We start from the raw sequence: 22558 nt of genomic DNA on the forward strand, positions 1-22558 counted from the left end.
AATATTTCTTTCCAAAAGCTATAGCAATTTTTTTTTCAACAACGTTGTTCTTATAGGGCTTCATTTATGTTGTAGTTTTTATTACCACCATTTTGGGGTTCATATGATTTTCCAATTTTTTTTTCATTTTTTTTTATAAGACGATGTAACCATACATCAGCAAATATGCCATTTACATTTTTTTCCCATTTTGGCATTCACTTATGGGCTAAATATTCTTAGATTTTTATTAATTCAGCTAGTTGCGCACACTGCCATAACAAATATGTTATTTTTTTTTTTTTAATCTCATTTACATTCTGGGAAAAAGTGGGGTGATTATGAATTTAGATTTTCTAAATAAAAAAAAAATACATTGAAAAATATAAATGCATATATAAGATATATATTTTATTGGTCCCCCCTAGGGGACTTAAACTTGCAGTCACTTAATCCCTTGTACAATACACTGCAATACTGTGAAAATGTGGGAAGAGGTTTCTTCCGATGTCCATATTAGACTCTTAAATGCAGCTATCATGATTGACAGTGGTATCTAAGCAGCTAAACTCCTGAAATCAGAGCTAACCAATCACTGCAGTTAGACTCGAGTATCGACTATTTAACACAACCCCGGAGCCTGCTTCATGCATGCTGACACGCAGTGCCTTGGGACTATGGGCACTAACCAGGTGACTAGTACTAGGGGCTCCCTAGTCTATCCCTGTCTCTTGGATTACTCCTGAAGGTGGAGACGCTGGGTTCACTTGCCTTGCTATGCTCCTAAATCTGCCCTTTATATAGGAAGCCAAAGTGTATAAGTATACACTAACCAGACAAACAATGATAACTGAAAATACTTTCACTAAACAGATTGGAACACAGGGGAGTTAAAGGAAGGAGAAACCAAATAGGAGAGGATGAGGATGTGCACACAAACAAAACTCCAAGCAACAATCTCCTGAACAAAACTACAAACTAGACTTCCAACTCCAGAACCAGGAAGTAAGAACTAATGCTGGAAATTCCTAACTGCCAGAGCATATATAGCAGAGGGGAGTGGCCAACACTGAACAGCTGAGACAATCCAGATAGGAAAGCTCCAGGAGCTTCAACTGAATAGGTTAACCCTTGCACTGTTAGCAAGAAAAAACTGCACTGTTTCAGAAGATGGTGAAGTATTTCTAACCAGTGCAGGAGTTTGAGAAACTAGACGCCCAATCGCCTGGCCCCTCTGTCACGGTATCCCCGTGACACATGTGGTGCTCTTGTGTACGGTGGATGTTGCAAATTGAAATCTAGGCCGAATAGACCTCCACATGCTGTGTGCGCTTTACCAGGTTTGTTGGTGCTGGCACTGTATATAGGGTTGTTGTGAAAGGTTTCCCACACTCCACCGTACATGCTCATAAGCCCCTGGCATCTGCACCTGGGTATACGGACATGCTCCCACTGCCGAAGCCAGGATCCGATCAATCCAATTTCCAATCCTGGCCATATAACCCCTTTGGTTACCAGTCAATGGCAACTGCGGCATCTAAGCGTTTTAGGGAAGGTTTCTGTGTAACCGTTACTAAACCCCAGCATTGCACCTTTTCTCCTGTAGGGAGCTGATGGGTTTCTGTAATCTCAGGGTCTGAAGGAAAACCGATAAAGTTGTGTTATTTTGTAGTTGCCCCATCTCCTACCATACTCCAGAGCTGTTTTCAAAATTCTGCTTCTTTCAGGTTAAAGGGTTATTCCCATTGGGACCACTTATGGCAAACCAGTAGAATGACCCAAACGTTAGGTAGATACGAGTCCGATCTATCTGGAGAACGGGGCCACAGCACGTGTTGTCGGAAACGGCAAGGGGTTGCCTCCCAAGAGAGCCCAAAAATTCCTGAGCAAACTCATGCGGCACTTTATTGGCGCTCATCATATCTGTCTGTGGACGTTGGTCTGTATGCCATAAATATCCCTTTAAATTATTATTTTTGTTACTTTCCATCTATGGTGAAACTTTAGTCCTTGTTCACACCCACACTCGAAGTGACCATTTTTCTCTCTTTCTTCTTTGTTTTTTCACTTTACATCAGACAAGTTTGTAAAAATCAGAAGACCTGCGTCCCTGCGGACAGGTAACTCCACCGTGGAGGTTGTAGATGGACTCGTACATGACCTGCATGCTGTACCGTCCTCTATCTGTACTCCGTGTTACCACTCGCAGTATGGAGGCAGAGATTTCATATAATACAATTGCACAAGCTGTGAGCCCAGTCCTTCTATTCACTGACATTCATACAAGATTAGAAGGAATGCCTCAGGAAGTCAGTTGTTTAATCAGTCTGTTAAATGTATTTTTTAAACCTTTTTTATTTTTCATATCAGTATATTAAAAAAATAATCTTGCAATTTTCACACTGACTGCTAGGCCTAAAGTCAGACGCTTCCTGTTGGGCACATGGACATTAGCAGCATTACATAGACGCTGGTCCTAGTTGTTTGTATAGAAGCGTTATCTGAGCATGCTCTAATCTGGGCAAAGGTCATTGGGAAGGGAAAGCGTTAGGTGAGCTGTGACATGCCCTATTGTGATTGGTGGATCCTGTGTTATCTGCTGTATATAGAGGTGTCATCAGTCATTGTACAGGAGGGGGAGGAGGTGAGCTGTGATATCTCCTATTGTGAATGGTGGATCATGTGTTATCTACTGTAAATAGAAGTGTTATTGTACAGGAGGAGGAGGTGAGCTGTGACATCAGCTATTGTGATTGGTGGATCCTGTGTTATCTGCTGTATATAGAGGTGTTATCAGTCATTGTACAGGAGGAGGAGGTGAGCTGTGACCACCTATTGTGAATGGCGGATCATGTGTTATCTACTGTGTATAGAAGTGTTACTGTACAGGAGGAGAAGGTGAGCTGTGCCCCCACCTATTGTGAATGATGGATCCTGTATTATCAGTAATTGAACAGGAGGTGGTGAGCTGTGACATGACTTATTGTGAATGGTGGATCCTGTTATGTACTGTATATAGAGGTGTTATCAGTCATTGTACAGGAGGAGGAGCAGGTAAGCTGTGACCTCACCTAATGTGAATGGTGGATCCTGTTATCTACTGTATATAGGTGTTACCTTTTTAATGTAATCCTGTCTGTGATGATAATGAGTGCTGAAAAGTCATCTGTAACGAACATGACGTCTGAGTCTATTATAAGACCTAGTGGCCAGTGTGCAAATTGCAAGATTTTGGCTTATTTTTCCACTCTATATAATGATATAGAAAATTAAACCATATATTTAACATAAAAACCTGATCTAAACAATAGGTTGTTTTCTGATGAGACATTTTCTATTAGACCCCAGCTAAATGTCTGCCTCTTAGTAATGTGCACTTGCAGTGTGGTACTTGTGGCGTCCTGCCTGCGCCCCCTGACCCCATCACACATGTGCCTGACCCCATCACACATGTGACTCCATCACCTCCAAAACCTGAGACTGCTAAATCATCCCCACCCTGGAGAGTCGCCCTGTCAGGACCCTGTTCTCCTCCTCCTCCTCCAGAGGATTTATTAGAGGTTACATCTACTCCGGGCGTCCATCCCAAGGGCGGCACGTGGGGGTGATTTATGGACATTCCCCGACCCTTGTCATGTTACACGCTGGTGAAGAGACACATCACCCCCTACTAATACCTGCGCCTGTCCTCCATCTGCGTCCTGTCCAGGTGCACAGGGGCTCATTTTATTTATTCTTTACTATTGTTTTGTTAAAAAAAAATCCCGTTGACGGATCCTGTCCGTTATCTATTGTGTTTGTGTGCATCCTTCATCCGGCAGCAATCATCCACAATGTCTTATCTGCAACAATTGTTTAAGGTGATTTCACTCAGCAGATTTTTTTTTTCTGAGCTATAAGTGACTCAAGCCGTAAGGAGAATTATAAATCCGTAATTTATATTTCCCCTGCTTGTGTATGTGAAGAATAACATTGTGATTTATATTCTGCATTTTTATTCAGTTTTGCAAAAGTGATGATAAATGCTTGGGATAGGTTATAAATAATCAGTGGGGTCCCCCACCGATCCGTGGAGAACAGATATGAAAGACCTATGGAGCCAAAAGAACACCTCTACGTACACCATGGTACTGAATAGGAGCGGAGCTGCAGTACCCAAGAACGACCACTACACTGTTTATGGCGCTGTGGTATTCCGGCTCAGCTCACTGTGTAGATCTGGCTGTGATCAGTGGATCATCCACTGCAAAGGTTCAAGTGTGTACAGGCGAAAAAAAATAAATAAAAGTGTGCATGTGTGTGTGTATATAGATATAGAGAGATATACAGTACAGACCAAAAGTTTGGACACACCTTCTCATTTAAAGCTTTTTCAGTATTTTCATGACTTTGAAAATTGTACATTCACACTGAAGGCATCAAAACTATGAATTAACACATGTGGAATTATATACTTAACAAAAAAGTGTGAAACAACTGAAAATATGTCTTATATTCTAGGTTCTTCAAAGTAGCCACCTTTTGCTTTGATGACTGCTTTGCACACTCTTGGCATTCTCTTGATGAGCTTCAAGAGGTAGTCACCGGAAATGGTTTTCACTTCACAGGTGTGCCCTGTCAGGTTTAATAAGAGGGATTTCTTGCCTTATAAATGGGGTTGGGACCATCAGTTGTGTTGTGCAGAAGTCAGGTGGATACACAGCTGATAGTCCTACTGAATAGACTGTTAGCTGCTTTTTTCTTCCCATAATACAAATTCTAAGTGAAGAAAAACGAGTGGCCATCATTACTTTAAGAAATGAAGGTCAGTCTGTCCGAAAAATTGGGAAAACTTTGAAAGTGTCCCCAAGTGCAGTTGCAAAAACCATCAAGCGCTACAAAGAAACTGGCTCACATGAGGACCACCCCAGGAAAGGAAGACCAAGAGTCACCTCTGCTTCTGAGGATAAGTTTATCCGAGTCACCAGCCTCAGAAATCGCAGGTTAACAGCAGCTCAGATTAGAGACCAGGTCAATGCCACACAGAGTTCTAGCAGCAGACACATCTCTACAACAACTGTTAAGAGAAGACTTTGAGCAGCAGGCCTTCATGGTAAAATAGCTGCTAGGAAACCACTGCTAAGGACAGGCAACAAGCAGAAGAGACTTGTTTGGGCTAAAGAACACAAGGAATGGACATTAGACCAGTGGAAATCTGTGCTTTGGTCTGATGAGTCCAAATTTGAGATCTTTGGTTCCAACCACCGTGTCTTTGGGCGACGCAGAAAAGGTGAACGGATGGACTCTACATGCCTGGTTCCCACCGTGAAGCATGGAGGAGGAGGTGTGATGGTGTGGGGGTGCTTTTGCTGGTGACACTGTTGGGGATTTATTCAAAATTGAAGGCATACTGAACCAGCATGGCTACCACAGCATCTTGCAGCGGCATGCTATTCCATCCGGTTTGCGTTTAGTTGGACCATTATTTCTTTTTCAACAGGACAATGACCCCAAACACCTCCAGGCTGTGTAAGGGCTATTTGACCAAGAAGGAGAGTGATGGGGTGCTATGCCAGATGACCTGGCCTCCACAGTCACCAGACCTGAACCCAATCGAGATGGTTTGGGGTGAGCTGGACCGCAGAGTGAAGGCAAAAGGGCCAACAAGTGCTAAGCATCTCTGGGAACTCCTTCAAGATTGTTGGAAGACCATTTCCGGTGACTACCTCTTGAAGCTCATCAAGAGAATGCCAAGAGTGTGCAAAGCAGTCATCAAAGCAAAAGGTGGCTACTTTGAAGAAGCTAGAATATAAGACATATTTTCAGTTGTTTCACACTTTTTTGTTAAGTATATAATTCCACATGTGTTAATTCATAGTTTTGATGCCTTCAGTGTGAATGTACAATTTTCATAGTCAAGAAAATACAGAAATTTCTTTAAATGAGAAGGTGTGTCCAAACTTTTGGTCTGTACTGTACATACATACACACACCCCCTATCTGTCGGTGTTTCCCAAGATTCAGGTCTCAGACCCCTGCTCTTCTCCATCTACACCTTCGGCCTGGGACAGCTCATAGAGTCTCACGGCTTTCAGTATCACCTCTATGCTGATGACACACAGATCTGCCTCTCTGGACCCGATATCTCCTCCCTACTAACCAGAATCCCTCAATGTCTGTCTGCTATTTCATCCTTCTCTGCTAGGTTTCTAAAACTTAACATGGGAAAAAAACAGAATTCATCATCTTTCCACCATCTCACTCACCCCCGCATCTGACCTATCCATCAAAGTCCATGGCTGCCCACTCTCCCCAGTCCCACAAGCTCGCTGCCTCGGGGTAACCCTGGATTCTGATCTCTCCTTCAAACCACATATCCAAGCCCTTTCCACCTCCAGCAGACTACAACTCAAAAGGATCTCCCGGATCCGCACATTCCTCAGTAAAGACTCTGCAAAATCACTAGTGCACGCCCTCATCATCTCCCGCCTCGACTACTGCAATCTCCTGCTCTGTGGCTTCTCTAACACTCTCGCACCCCTCCAATCTATCCTAAACTCTGCTGCCCGACTAATCCACCTGTCCCCCCGCTATTCCCCAGCCTCTCCTCTATGTCAATCTCTTCATTGGCTCCCCCTTACCCAGAGACTCCAATTCAAAACCCTAACCCTGGCATACAAAGCCATCCACAACCTGTCTCCTCCATATATCTGTGACCTAGTCTCCCGATACATACCGGCACGCAACCTCCGATCCTCACAAGATCTCCTTCTCTACTCCCCTCTTATCTCCTCTTCCAACAATCGCATATAAGATTTCTCCCGTGCATCCCCCCTACTCTGGAACTCTCTACCCCAACACATCACACTCTCTCCTACCATGGAAACCTTCAAAAGGAACCTGAAGACCCACCTCTTCCGACAAGCCTACAACCTGCAGTAACCCTCGCTCCACCATACTGCTGCACGACCAGCTCTACCCTCACCTACTGTATCCTCACCCATCCCTTGTAGACTGTGAGCCCTCGCGGGCAGGGTCCTCGCTCCTCCTGTACCAGTCACCGTCACGTTTTGTTCAAGATTATTTTAATTGTTTTTGCTATGTATACCCCTATCGCATGTAAGACGCCATGGAATAAATGGCGCTATAATAATGATAAATAGATATAGATATATATCCCTAAATAATAAAATAAATAAAAGCAAGTAAAACTCTCTCTCATAACATTTTATTGAATTGAGAGAAGTAAATTTTCCCGGATGAAGTCACGCTGCCGATAACATTTGTGCGCAGAGAGCTTGGCACGCTGTCACTCCCGATTCTCTTCACTGAGCGCATTCCTCGCGTACGACGCGCTCAGTAACATGATGGGACTGACAGCCGAAGATTTGCCTCAGTCAGTGAGCTACCTTGTTCTAGAGCAAATTATCTGCGGAGATATATATAGATAACAACAACCTGCGGGCGGCTGCGTTTTCCTTATCCATCGGTAATACCCTCTTGAGAATATTCGAGGAGCGCTAAACCTGAAGTCAGACGCTTACAAGAGCGGCTAAGCTCCCAGTCCTTCACATGGACCGCACATGGATGTGGATGTTCCTGGAGAGGCACGATGCATCTGTATCCTAATGTATAGAGCGGGAAAAGCTTCCGGCATCCCTGCTCCATAGGCCGCTGTTCACCAGGTGAAACCAAAAAAAAGTCTCCTCTGGCTCGTATGCCGTACAGGACTGCACTTTAGGCCTTATTCACACTGTCCTGTTTTTTTCATGTCCACAAAAACTGACTTTTTTTAATCAGTGCGCTTGATACATCTTCGGCTTTTCTGTCCTTTTTTTTTTTTCTTTCTCTTATAGGAAAAAAAACTTTTCCCAAGCTCCACCTAGTGAAAAACCATCAGCACACCGATGCAACGTGAAATATATAAATTATTATTATTTTTTTTTTTTTTTCAGACCCTTTCACTTCAATAGGACACTTTTTGGTTAGCAAAGCCGACTAAGGCTATGTTCACATGTTGCGTTTTGATGATTTTTTTTTTGTCTTGACCGTAAAGAAGCTGCGTACGAAAAACATGTTTTTCGCTGAGTTTTTTTGGTGCAGATTATACGTGTCATTTGTCTACAATACATGTTTAATAAAGTTAGTTTTAGTTACCAAAAAGAAGGAAAAATGCATGGTTTTGTAGCATTTTTGCACTTTCGCATTGATTTCTATTGTGGGGGGGACTTTGCAGCATTTTTAAACCATTCTATGCTATAAGCCTGGCAAAAACTGCTTGATAAATTGGGCCACATTGAGTGCAGATTTTTGCTCACGCAGAATCCTTGTTCGGTGCTAATAGGGTATTTAACAGTGCAGCTTTTAAACCAGAAAACCCCTATAAGTTTAGCGTTCTCCTAAAAGGAAGATGTCAGAAGTGCAATGCATCCTATTTGGATTTTTTTTGTCTTTGTATTGCAGAATTGAAGAGAATTAGAAGTCTTGTATTATGGTCGGTCCGACGGACGTAATGCACTGAGCCTGGGGGGTTGCATATACGTGACCGGTTGGATGAGACATTACAGGATTGACCCATCATGGCTACGTTGTGGTCCCGCTGCCTTTTGTTCAAACCCCTGAAGTTAGCTGAAGCTTGAGTATATTAATCTGTACCATTGCTATTTTATTTTTTATAGATTTTTTTTACCTGTTTTTTACGACCGGTTGCAAACATTAGGGCAGTCGTGTCACTGTGCACAGTGGTTGTTAGCCAGCTTTTCACATAGAAAGGTGTCAAAAACTTCCCTGTAGTTGCAGGTGACTTTTCAGAATAATCTGTCATGAGGAATAACACAATTTCTGGCCATTATGACTTGTATCCTGCTTTTTATCTCACATTTTCTGCTCTGCAAACTCTAGTTTTCAGTTGTCTCTGAGCTAGTAGGGAGAGATTAGCTGCTATGGTGTCTCCCATACTCCGCATCAGGGGCGGACACAGACAGAAGAGGGCTCCTGTGCAAAAACAGCATAAGTGCTCTTTGCCCACCATTAATGTGAATACTGCTTTAGAAGTGGCAGTGACCCCCTTACCTGCACAGGTTGTACTAATGGTATGTCCACCCCTGTACAGCACACATGGACATAAGGGATTCCTGCTATATTGTCCCTCTGTAGAACATGTTCAGTTGCAGCAACAGCAGCCTGGAGGATATTGTGCAGCAATTCTGAGCAGTGTAACTGTGAATCCAGCTCTGGGGTGAGATAAAACACTAGAAATCAGCAGCACTCACTGTTTGTGTTGCTTTCTTTCCCTGTCTCTCCATAAACTTCAATAAAAATCTGATTTTTCAATGAGTTGTCAGTTCGTCTTGTTTTGACCTCTACAGAGTTTGTGAGGCAGGAGGGAGAGAAGTGTCTCATAAGTGGAGAAAGCATGTATTACAAAGTTTCTTAGAATTATTGATTTATGCAAAGTTAGCAGTGTTATATGATTACATATTCTTTCCCTACTGTTTCACTGGTAATTCTCAACGACTTGTATTCTGCTAGTGAAGGAGGATGACCTGGATGCCTTACATAGTACATAGTACATAGTTTGTAAAGCCGAATAAAGACTTGCGTCCATCAAGTTCGACCTGTAAGTTCTGTAGTTGCTAAAGTTGATCCAGAGGAGGGCAAAAACCCCAAATGATTTAGCCAATCTTCACCTGAGGAAAAATTCCCTCCCGACTCTGAAACCAGCAGTCAGAATAAATCCCTGTATCAACCTACTATTTTATTCTATTTTTAAGTATATGCAGAAATCTGCCTGGTATCTAGAAAAGCATCCAGTCCCCGCTTGAACTGGTGTAGTGAATCCGACATTACCGTCTCCTCACTCAGTGAATTCCATATTCTCACTGCTCTTACCGTAAAGAACCCCTTCCTATGCTGGTGCTGAAACCTTTTCTCTTCCAGTCTTAGTGAGTGCCCTCTTGTTACCGTAATATCCCTCCTTTTGAACAAATCCCGGGCAAGGTCTCTATACTGTCCCCTAACATATTTGTACACATTTATTATGTCCCCCCTCAACCTTCTCTTTTCCAGGCTGAATAGTCCTAGTTTTGCCAACCTCTCTGGGTATTGCAGTCCCTCCATTCCCCTTATTAATTTTGTTGCCCTCCTTTGTACCTTTTCAAGCTCATTTATATCCTTTCTATATATTGGGGCCCATAACTGAGCACAGTATTCCAAGTGTGGTCTGACCAGTGCTTTGTACAGTGGAAGAACAATGTTCTCATCCTTTGCAGCTATACCTCTTCTGATACATCCCATTACCCTGTTTGCCCTTACAGCAGCGGCCTGACTTTGGGCACTCCAATTTAGTTTGCTATCAATCAAGATGCCCAAGTCCTTCTCCATCTCTGAATTCCCCAATGATTTCCCATTCAGTGAGTACTGGTGACTTCCATTTTTCCTTCCCATATGTATGACCTTACATTTCTCCTCGTTAAACCTCATTTGCCATTTAATGCTCCACCTACCCAGCTTATCCAAATCCCTCTGAAGGTCTTCACTATCCTCTTTTGTATTAATTGTTTTACATAACTTTGTGTCATCTGCAAATATTGATATTTTACTATTTATCCCGTTGACTATGTCGTTAATAAAGATATTAAATAACATTGGGCCTAGTACAGACCCCTGTGGTACCCCACTAGTGACGCTTACCCAATCTGAGTATATTCCATTTATAACCACCCTCTGCCTTCTATCCTTTAGCCAGTTAGCTACCCACTTGCAGACATTTTCCCCCAGCCCCATCATTCTCATTTTGTATACCAACCTATTATGTGGCACGCTATCGAACACTTTTGAGAAGTCGAGATACACGACATCCACTGGTTCCCCCTGATCTACTCGAGAGCTAACCTCCTCGTAGAAGTCAATCAGGTTTGTTTGGCAGGAGCGATTCCTCATGAATCCATGTTGGTTCGGGGTTAATAGATTATTAGCGTCAAGATGCTCCATGATTGCCTCATTAATAAAGCCTTCAAAAATTTTGCCCACAACGGACGTCAGACTCACCGGCCGATAGTTTCCGGCGTCACTTTTCGCTCCCTTTTTGAATATTGGCACTACATTCGCCTGTCGCCAATCAAGTGGTACAGACCCAGTCTCAACAGAGTCCTTAAATATAAGATATAACGGTCTGTCTATCACATTACTTAGTTCCCTTAGTACCCGTGGGTGTATGCCATCAGGTCCTGGTGATTTGTTTATTTTAATGTTACTGAGGCGTTTCTGTACCCCAGCTTGGGTTAGATTTGTCATACTTAGTGGAGGATTAAGCTTGTCACTTCTCATTTCGCCTGTTAGTTCTTTTTCCTTTGTGAAAGTTGACGAAAAAAATTTATTTAATAGATTAGCTTTATCCTCATCTTTCTCTATGATTTTGCCTTCATCACTTTTTATCGGTCCAATATTATTCGATTTAATCCTTTTACTATTTATATACGTAAAGAACAGTTTGGGATTTGATCTACTTTCCCTAGCAATACGTCTCTCTGTTTCCTCCTTTGCTATTTTTATTTGTTTTTTGCAGGTTCTCGTTTTTTCCTTGTAACACATTAGTGCCTCCTTGCTGTTTTCCTGTTTTAATCTCTTGAATGCCTCTTTTTTGCTATTTAACGCCCCTTTTACGTTCTTATTCAACCATACTGGTTTCCTCTTATTTCTGGCCCTTTTATTCCCATACGGTATATACCTCTCGCACTGAGTATTCAGAATTCTTTTGAAGGTTTCCCATTTACTATTCGTATTTCCTTGATTAAGAACTTTGTCCCAGTCTATAAGTTGAAGGTTTTCTTTCAGCTGATCAAACTTCGCCCTCCTAAAGTTTAATGTTTTAGTTGTTCCCTTATTGATAACCCTACTGAAGGGCATTTTGAAATTGATAATATTATGATCGCTATTACCTAGGTGCCCCCCTATCTGTACCTCAGTTAATCTATCAGGCCTATTAGTCAATATTAAGTCCAACACGGCCTTCCCTCTCGTTGGTTCCTGCACTAGTTGGGAGAGATAATTATCCTTGATATTTGTCAAGAACCTTTTTCCTTTCTGCGATCTACAGGTTTCTGTTTCCCAGTCAATATCCGGGTAGTTGAAGTCCCCCATTACAATCACCTCATTATGTTTTGCTACTTTGTCTATTTGTCCTAATAGCAGTTTCTCATTCTCCTCTGTTATATTGGGTGGCTTATAGCAGACCCCCAGTAATATTTTATTATTATTTTTTGCCCCCTCTATCTCTACCCACATGGACTCGACCCCCTCTTCTCCCTCTCCTATATCTTCCCTTAGTCTGGGCTTTAGACGTGACTTTACATATAAGCAGACTCCTCCGCCCTTCCCCTGTTTCCGGTCCCTTCTAAATAAACTATAATCTGTTAAATTTACCGCCCAGTCGTAGCTATCGTCTAGCCAAGTCTCTGTTATACCTACGATGTCATACCTCTCCTCCGATATAAGCGCCCGCAGCTCATCCGCCTTATTGGTCAGGCTTCTTGCGTTGGTCAGCATGCAAGATAAAACTTTGGGGTTATTTAGCATCCTATTCTTCTCTAACGATCTAACTGTACTATCCCCACCCCCCTCTCCACCCTCATTATATTCACTTCTCCCCTTCCCCCTTGCTTGCCTCACATCCCACCTATTTCCTTGGTTTCCCCCCCCCCGTCTCTAGTTTAAAAACTCCTCCAACCTATTAGCCATCTTCTTCCCCAGCACCGCTGCACCCTCCCCATTGAGGTGCAGCCCGTCCCTACGGTAGAGCCTGTAGCCGACAGCGAAGTCGGCCCAGTTCTCCATGAACCCAAACCCTTCTGCCTTGCACCAACTCTTTAGCCACTTATTCACCTCCCTAACCTCCCGTTGGCGCTCCTGTGTGGCTCGCGGGATTGGTAGTATTTCTGAGAAAACTACCTTGGAGGTCCTTGCCCTAAGCTTCCTACCTAGATCCCTGAAATCATTTTTAAGGACCCTCCATCTACCACTCACTTTGTCATTGGTGCCAATGTGGACCATGACCGCTGGGTCTTCGCCAGCCCCACCCAGTAACCTGTCAACCCGATCCGCGATGTGCCGGACTCGAGCGCCAGGGAGGCAGCACACCGTTCGGCGATCCCGGTCTTTGTGACAGATTGCCCTGTCTGTCCCCCTAATAATAGAGTCACCCACTACCAGGACCTGTCTAGCCTGCCCTACACTTCCCCCCTCCCCCTCATTACTGGAGCATACACTCCCCCGGCGGTCAGAGGATCTGTCGTGCTCCAATAATGCCGGTTCTGAACCAGCCTTCCTATACTTCTTCCCTCTATCCCTTCTAACCGTTACCCAGCTCCCTGCCTGTTCAGCCTGCGCTTCCCCACTAAGCTCCACCCCCAGTGTTGACCCATTGAGTGTCTGCTCGGTGAGCAGCAAACTCCGTTCCATGTTGTCGATGCTCCTCAGTACCGCTATCTGAGCACTTAGATCCAGGATTTGGGCTTCCAAGTGCACGATATGCTCACATCTCTCGCAGCAGTATGGATCCCTGAGCGGTAGCTCAGGGAATGCATACATTGCGCAAGATGTACACTGCACGGCTCCGGCCAACATGGACGTCATTCTAAATATGGGGATACAGTCAGTATATATGTACAAGTACAAAACACAATTATTTTTATATAGGTGTATGGACGGGGATCAATTAGGGATGTGCAAGTGTATCGATTAGATATCGGCGCGGGATCAGTTAAGTATGGACTGGGGATCAATTAAGTATCAATTAAGTATGGACGGGGGATCAGCTGAGTGGGTCAGGTGGATTAATTAAGTGTGGACGGTGTGTCAATTAACTATGGACTGGGATCAATAAGTATGGACTGGGGAAATAATTAATTGTGGACTAGGGATTCAATCAATTAATTATGGACAGGGGGTTTAATTAAATAGGATGGGGGGTAAAGCAAAAAAATAGGTATGGACGGTGGGTCAATTAACTAAGGACTGGGGATCAATAAGTATCAATAATATCCATAAATATGGACTGGGGAAATAATTAATTGTGGTCTGGGGAATCAATCAATTAATTATGGACAGGGGTTAATTAAATATGGTGGGGGATAAGGCAAATAGATAGGGACTGGGGATGAGTAAAAGTGGACAAGGGGAATCTATTAAATAGGACAAGGGGGATCAATCAATTATGGGCTGGGGGGGTCAATCATTTAAATGTGGTCAGGGGGATCACTTTAATATGGACGGGGGGTGGTCGGGGATCAATTAAATGAGGACGGGTGGTGGTCAATTTAATGTGGTCAGAGGGATCAGTTAAATATGGACGGGGGTGTTCAGGGGAATCAATTTAAATATGGACGGGGGGGTAATCAATTAAATATGGACTAGGGAATACAATACAGATACAAATACAATACAGTACAGTACACACTTGGGTTCAGTAGGGCCGCTTATCGCGGCCTCCTGCCCCTCACTCACCTCCTCTAGGGACGCTGCACGCTATCACAGCGCGCTTGTCCCTCCGGTCGCCTCTTACCGGTCCTCCTGATCACCTCCTGGTAACCACCACCTGGCACCCTCCGCTGGCCGGCACTGCACGCTGCCACAGCGCTCTCTTGCGCTCGTCCCTCCGGTCTCCTCCTACTGGTCCTCCCGGTCCGCTCGGTCACCTCCGCCTGGCTCTCCTCCCTTCCCAGGAGCTCTCTCCACACACAGCACAACTCTTGCAGCACACGGCAGGCTCCGCCTCCACCACTTCCTGTCAGGCCTCCTCCCACTTCCTGCCTTGTGCTTCAGGTTTTGCGTGGTTGCTCCAGTACATAGAGAGGAGGTGCATAAGAGGATTTATCATCAATATATGGTGGTGAGATTGAATAGCTTTAGGTGCATGCCCACCTAATGAGCTGAGTGCCGGTGGACACACATGCTCAGTCGCCCTTCTCACAGCCCAGTGATCCTTTGCTCACTGCAAAGCACCAAAAAGAAATGGCTTTCTGCCTGCTTGTCAGGGAAGGAGTAGAGCCTCTGCAGCACCTGGCAGCTAACAGACTTCTACTGGGGTTGTAAGATGGGTCTATATTATCAGCTGCTAGAGGGGGAAGGACCAAAGATCATTCCTGGCCCTGCATGTGTCCAGATGATTTCATGGTCACATCCTTTGTCTTTGACCTGCTCGTCTCATATCCAAAAAAGTCTATTTTTGACTACTTTTTTTGGTCGGGATTTATAAGTTCGGATCTATCAAAAGTATATAATTCACAGAAGCTGGTGAAGATTATTCTGCAGAGTAAAAATGACAGTGAAATAGAGATATGATAATTCGGCTCTGCGCTCCTCACTATTGTGCCATATAATTGCTCTTGTTTAATCTCTTAAGATTCGTATTTCTTTCCACCGTTCTTCCTTTCCGGTCGGTATAATAATTCATACCTGGAAGATCATTTCATTTTTCTCACGCTGACTTTAGATTCTCATTTTCTTAAATTTATTCTGCATGTATTAAATAAGTTCTCTTAATGCCGTAATAACCTACAGAAGATTATATTCTCGTAATTGCTGAATAATCATATCTTCTCGCCACAATTACTGTATACTTTGAGAGAGCGCTATTATGAAAATTGTATATAGTTTATGTTTAAATGGTTAAAAACCTCTATAAATGGGGTCCAGTAGTTGAACTGAGGTTTCATACAAATGCTGAACTCATTACTACATGTTTATGTGCCACAACTGGTGATGGCAGGGTCATGGTAATTACTGGCCATACTAGGTCTCCCTCTTCTGGTGATGGCCAACCTAGGTCTGCTCCTCTTAATGGCGATGACCACGCTAAATCTCCTGTTCTTGGTGATGGCCATACTAGCTTTCTTCTTCATGGCGATTGCCACGCTAGGTCTCCTCCTCCTCCTGGCGATTTGCCACGCTAGGTCTCCTCCTCCTCCTGGCGATTGCCATGCTAGGTCTCCTCCTCCTCATCCTGGCGATTGCCATGCTAGGTCTCCTCCTCCTCCTGGCAATTGCCATGCTAGGTCTCCTCCTCCTCCTGGCAATTGCCATGCTAGGTCTCCTCCTCCTCCTCCTGGTGATTGCCATGCTAGGTCTCCTCCTCCTCCTCCTGTCTATTGCCACGCTAGGTCTCCTCCTCCTCCTCCTGGCGATTGCCACGCTAGGTCTCCTCCTCCTCCTGGCGATTGCCACCCTAGGTCTCCCCCTCCTCCTCCTCCTGGCGATTGCCACCCTAGGTCTCCCCCTCCTCCTCCTGGCGATTGCCACCCTAGGTCTCCCCCTCCTCCTCCTGGCGATTGCCACGCTAGGTCTCCTCCTCCTCCTGGCGATTGCCACGCTAGGTCTCCTCCTCCTCCTGCAATTGCCACGCTAGGTCTCCTCCTCCTCCTGGCAATTGCCATGCTAGGTCTCCTCCTCCTCCTCCTGGCAATTGCCATGCTAGGTCTCCTCCTCCTCCTCCTGGCGATGGCCACGCTAGGTCTCCTCCTCCTCATCCTGGCGATTGCCACGCTAGGTCTCCTCCTCCTCCTCCTCCTGGCGATTGCCACGCTAGGTCTCCTCCTTCTCCTCCTGGCGATTGCCAGGCTAGGTCTCCTCCTTCTCCTCCTGGCGATTGCCACGCTAGGTTTCCTCCTCCTCCTGGCAATTGCCACGCTAGGTCTCCTCCTCCTCCTGGCAATTGCCACGCTAGGTCTCCTCCTCCTCCTGGCAATTGCCATGCTAGGTCTCCTCCTCCTCCTCCTGGTGATTGCCATGCTAGGTCTCCTCCTCCTCCTGTCTATTGCCAACCTAGGTCTCCTCCTCCTCCTCCTGGTGATTGCCACGCTAGGTCTCCTCCTCCTCCTCCTGGCGATTGCCACGCTAGGTCTCCTCCTCCTCCTCCTGGCGATTGCCACGCTAGGTCTCCTCCTCCTCCTCCTGGCGATTGCCACCCTAGGTCTCCTCCTCCTCCTCCTGGCGATTGCCACGCTAGGTCTCCTCCTCCTCCTCCTGGCGATTGCCACCCTAGGTCTCCTCCTCCTCCTGGCGATTGCCACCCTAGGTCTCCCCCTCCTCCTCCTGGCGATTGCCACGCTAGGTCTCCTCCTTCTCCTCCTGGCGATTGCCACGCTAGGTCTCCTCCTCCTCCTGGCAATGGCCACACTAGGTCTCCTCCTCCTCCTCCTGGCAATGGCCACGCTAGGTCTCCTCCTCCTCCTCCTCCTGGCGATTTCCACGTTAGGTCTCCTCCTCCTCCTGGCAATTGCCATGCTAGGTCTCCTCCTCCTGGCGATTGCCACGCTAGGTCTCTTCCTCCTCCTGGCAATGGCCACGCTAGGTCTCCTCCTCCTCCTGGCAATTGCCACGCTAGGTCTCCTCCTCCTCCTGGCGATTGCCACCCTAGGTCTCCTCCTCCTCCTCCTGGCGATTGCCACGCTAGGTCTCCTCCTCCTCCTCCTGGCGATTGCCACCCTAGGTCTCCTCCTCCTCCTGGCGATTGCCACCCTAGGTCTCCCCCTCCTCCTCCTGGCGATTGCCACGCTAGGTCTCCTCCTCCTCATCCTGGCGATTGCCACGCTAGGTCTCCTCCTCCTCCTGGCGATTGCCACGCTAGGTCTCCTCCTTCTCCTCCTGGCGATTGCCACGCTAGGTCTCCTCCTCCTCCTGGCAATGGCCACACTAGGTCTCCTCCTCCTCCTGGCAATGGCCACGCTAGGTCTCCTCCTCCTCCTCCTCCTGGCGATTTCCACGTTAGGTCTCCTCCTCCTCCTGGCAATTGCCATGCTAGGTCTCCTCCTCCTCCTCCTCCTGGCGATTTCCACGTTAGGTCTCCTCCTCCTCCTGGCAATTGCCACGCTAGGTCTCCTCCTCCTCCTGGCAATTGCCATGCTAGGTCTCCTCCTCCTCCTCCTCCTGGCGATTTCCACGTTAGGTCTCCTCCTCCTCCTGGCAATTGCCACGCTAGGTCTCCTCCTCCTCCTGGCAATTGCCATGCTAGGTCTCCTCCTCCTCCTCCTCCTGGCGATTTCCACGTTAGGTCTCCTCCTCCTCCTGGCAATTGCCACGCTAGGTCTCCTCCTCCTCCTGGCGATTGCCACGCTAGGTCTCCTCCTCCTCCTGGCGATTGCCACGCTAGGTCTCCTCCTCCTCCTGGCGATTGCCACGCTAGGTCTCCTCCTCCTCCTGGCGATTGCCACGCTAGGTCTCCTCCTCCTCCTGGCGATTGCCACACTAGGTCTCCTCCTTCTGGCGATGGCCACGCTAGGTCTCCGCCTCCTCCTCCTGGCTATGGCCACGCTAGGTCTCCGCCTCCTCCTCCTGGCGATGGCCACGCTAGGTCTCCTCCTCCTCCTCCTGGCGATGGCCACGCTAGGTCTCCGCCTCCTGGCGATGGCCACGCTAGGTCTCCGCCTCCTGGCGATGGCCACACTAGGTCTCCGCCTCCTGGCGATGGCCACGCTAGGTCTCCGCCTCCTCCTGGCGATGGCCACGCTAGGTCTCCGCCTCCTCCTCCTGGCGATGGCCACGCTAGGTCTCCGCCTCCTCCTGGCGATGGCCACGCTAGGTCTCCGCCTCCTCCTGGCGATGGCCACGCTAGGTCTCCTCCTCCTCCTGGCGATGGCCACGCTAGGTCTCCTCCTCCTCCTGGCGATGGCCACGCCAGGTCTCATCCTCCTCCTGGCGATGGCCACGCTAGGTCTCCTCCTCCTCCTGGCGATGGCCACGCCAGGTCTCCTCCTCCTCCTGGCGATGGCCACGCCAGGTCTCCTCCTCCTCCTGGCGATGGCCACGCTAGGTCTCCTCCTCCTGGCGATGGCCACGCTAGATCTCCTCCTCCTCCTGGCGATGGCCACGCTAGGTCTCCTCCTCCTCCTCCTGGCGATGGCCACGCTAGGTCTCCTCCTCCTCCTCCTGGCGATGGCCACGCTAGGTCTCCTCCTCCTCCTCCTGATGATGGCCACGCTAGGTCTCCTCCTCCTCCTCCTGGCGATGGCCACGCTAGGTCTCCTCCTCCTCCTCCTCCTGGCGATGGCCACGCTAGGTCTCCTCCTCCTCCTCCTGGCGATGGCCACGCTAGGTCTCCTCCTCCTCCTCCTCCTGATGATGGCCACGCTAGGTCTCCTCCTCCTCCTCCTGGCGATGGCCACGCTAGGTCTCCTCCTCCTCCTCCTCCTCCTCCTCCTGGCGATGGCCACGCTAGGTCTCTTCCTCCTCCTCCTCCTGGCGATGGCCACGCTAGGTCTCCTCCTCCTCCTCCTCCTGGCGATGGCCACTCTAGGTCTCCTCCTCCTTCTCCTCCTCCTCCCGATGGCCACGCTAGGTCTCCTCCTCCTAGAGGAGTGTGCTTATGAAGAAAGACTAGCCAACCTCTTTTAACTTGGATGTGAGGTTTATTTCATAAATATAATGATGAATGAAGTTTGATGACATCACATTTTCATTGTCATGATCTCATCAGTGCACGTTACACGTGACATCATCAAACCGTGCTTTTGTCATGAAGTACTGCATGATCACTTATTTTTTTTCCTTTGTCGTTCAGACCAGGCAACCAGGCGACTTGTAATGTCTCTGTCTGTTGAGTAGATATATCTGTATATAAGTTTTTCATTGAGATGTTACGAGAGTCTACAATGTTGAGTGAAGGTGGATGAAACACTAGAGCTGATCAGACGTCTTAGCTGAACCCGTTCTCTCTTGTATCATTACAGCTAAAGCCAAATCTAAGTGTGGCCCAAAGTTCTTCCCCTGTGCTAATGGGATCCACTGTATTATCGGACGCTTCCAGTGCAACGGGTTTGAGGATTGTCCTGATGGGAGCGACGAGGAGAACTGCAGTAAGTGATTCTCATGTTACATCAATTGAATGATGACTTAAATATAAGATACGAACAGCGGTATCTAAAGCCATTACATGGCTGCTCCAGTCAATTTCTTTAATATGGCAAATTGGGAATTTCTGCAAAAAAAAAAAAAAAGTTCAGCAATAAAAAGAAAACATTTTTTGAATAACACTGAATCATGCCACAGGACGCAACACAGATATCATGGTTCTATGTGATCTATTTATCCCAATTGGGTACTGGACCTCAGCTGTCAAAAGAAGATAAGAAAAGAAGTGGCAACTGCATATTTCTGGCTCTGCTTTTCTTACCAAACAATTCTGTACAATGTCCTTACTACACAGTACTATATACTGTAATACTGCCCCCTATGTACAAGAATATAACTACTATAATACTGCTCCCTATGTACAAGAATATAACTACTATAATACTGCCCCTATGTACAAGAATATAACTACTATAATACTGCTCCTATGTACAAAAATATAACTACTATAATACTGCCCCCTATGTACTAGAATATAACTACTATAATACTGCTCCCTATGTACAAGAATATAACTACTATAATACTGCTCCTATGTACAAGTATATAACTACTATAATACTGTCCCTATGTACAAGAATATAACTACTATAATACTGCCTCCTATGTACTAGAATATAACTACTATAATACTGCCCCCTATGTACAAGAATATAACTACTATAATACTGCCCCTATGTACAAGAATATAACTACTATAATACTGCCCCCTATGTACTAGAATATAACTACTATAATACTGCTCCCTATGTAGAAGAATATAACTACTATAATACTGCCCCCTATGTACAAGAATATAACTACTATAATACTGCCCCCTATGTACAAGAATATAACTACTATAATACTGCCCCCTATGTACAAGATTATAACTACTATAATACTGCTCCTATGTGCAAGAATATAACTACTATAATACTGCCCCCTATGTGCAAGAATATAGCTACTATAATATTGCTCCTATGTACAAGAATATAACTACTATAATACTGCTCCTATGTACAAGAATATAACTACTATAATACTGCCCCCTATGTACAGGAATATAACTACTATAATACTGCCCCCTATGTACAAGAATATAACTACTATAATACTGCTCCTATGTACAAGAATATAACTACTATAATACTGCCCCTATGTACAAGAATATAACTACTATAATACTGTCCCCTATGTACAAGAATATAACTACTATAATACTGCCCCCTATGTACAAGAATATAACTACTATAATACTGCTCCTATGTACAAGAATATAACTACTATAATACTGCCCCTATGTACAAGAATATAACTACTATAATACTGCCCCTATGTACAAGACTATAACTACTATAATACTGCCCCTATGTACAAGAATATAACTACTATAATACTGTCCCCTATGTACAAGAATATAACTACTATAATACTGCTCCTATGTACAAGAATATAACTACTATAATACTGCCCCCTATGTACAAGAATATAACTACTATAATACTGCCCCCTATGTACAAGAATATAACTACTATAATACTGCCCCCTATGTACAAGAATATAACTACTATAATACTGCCCCCTATGTACAAGAATATAACTACTATAATACTGCCCCCTATGTACAAGAATATAACTACTATAATACTGCTCCTATGTACAAGAATATAACTACTATAATACTGCTCCTATGTACAAGAATATAACTACTATAATACTGCTCCTATGTACAAGAATATAACTACTATAATACTGCCCCCTATGTACAAGAATATAACTACTATAATACTGCCCCCTATGTACAAGAATATAACTACTATAATACTGCCCCCTATGTACAAGAATATAACTACTATAATACTGCCCCCTATGTACAAGAATTTAACTACTATAATACTGCTCCTATGTACAAGAATATAACTACTATAATACTGCCCCCTATGTACAAGAATATAACTACTATAATACAGCCCCTATGTACAAGAACATAACTACTATAATACTGTCCCCTATGTACAAGAACATAACTACTATAATACTGCCCCCTATGTACAAGAATATAACTACTATAATACTGCCCCCTATGTACAAGAATATCACTACTATAATACTGCTCCTATGTACAAGAATATAACTACTATAATACTGCTCCTATGTACAAGAATATAACTACTATAATGCTGCCCCCTATGTACAAGAACATAACTACTATAATACTGTCCCCTATGTACAAGAATATAACTACTATAATACTGCTCCTATGTACAAGAATATAACTACTATAATGCTGCCCCCTATGTACAAGAATATAACTACTATAATACTGCCCCTATGTACAAGAATATAACTACTATAATACTGCCCCCTATGTACAAGAATATAACTACTATAATACTGCCCCCTATGTACAAGAATATAACTACTATAATACTGCCCCTATGTACAAGAATATAACTACTATAATACTGCTCCTATGTACAAGAATATAACTACTATAATACTGCCTCCTATGTACAAGAATATAACAACTATAATACTGCCCCTATGTACAAGAATATAACTACTATAATACTGCCCCCTATGTACAAGAATATAACTACTATAATACTGCCCCCTATGTACAAGAATATAACTACTATAATACTGCCCCTATGTACAAGAATATAACTACTATAATACTGCCCCTATGTACAAGAATATAACTACTATAATACTG

General features: G+C 45.2%; 1 protein-coding gene across 1 annotated transcript in view; it reads left to right on the forward strand.

Moving 5' to 3' along the window:
- LDLRAD3 (low density lipoprotein receptor class A domain containing 3) overlaps nt 1-22558 on the forward strand; it is a 150582-nt gene that overhangs the window by 52607 nt on the left and 75417 nt on the right. Inside the window, exon 3 of the mRNA XM_073658140.1 lies at nt 19680-19805. Within this exon, the coding sequence (XP_073514241.1) occupies nt 19680-19805 (126 nt within the window). The remainder of the gene's footprint in view (nt 1-19679; nt 19806-22558) is intronic.

The sequence above is a fragment of the Phyllobates terribilis genome, unplaced genomic scaffold, assembly GCF_046119375.1.
Source record: "Phyllobates terribilis strain yellow unplaced genomic scaffold, ASM4611937v1 Scaffold_13__5_contigs__length_258822181, whole genome shotgun sequence".
NCBI lineage: Eukaryota > Metazoa > Chordata > Amphibia > Anura > Dendrobatidae > Phyllobates > Phyllobates terribilis.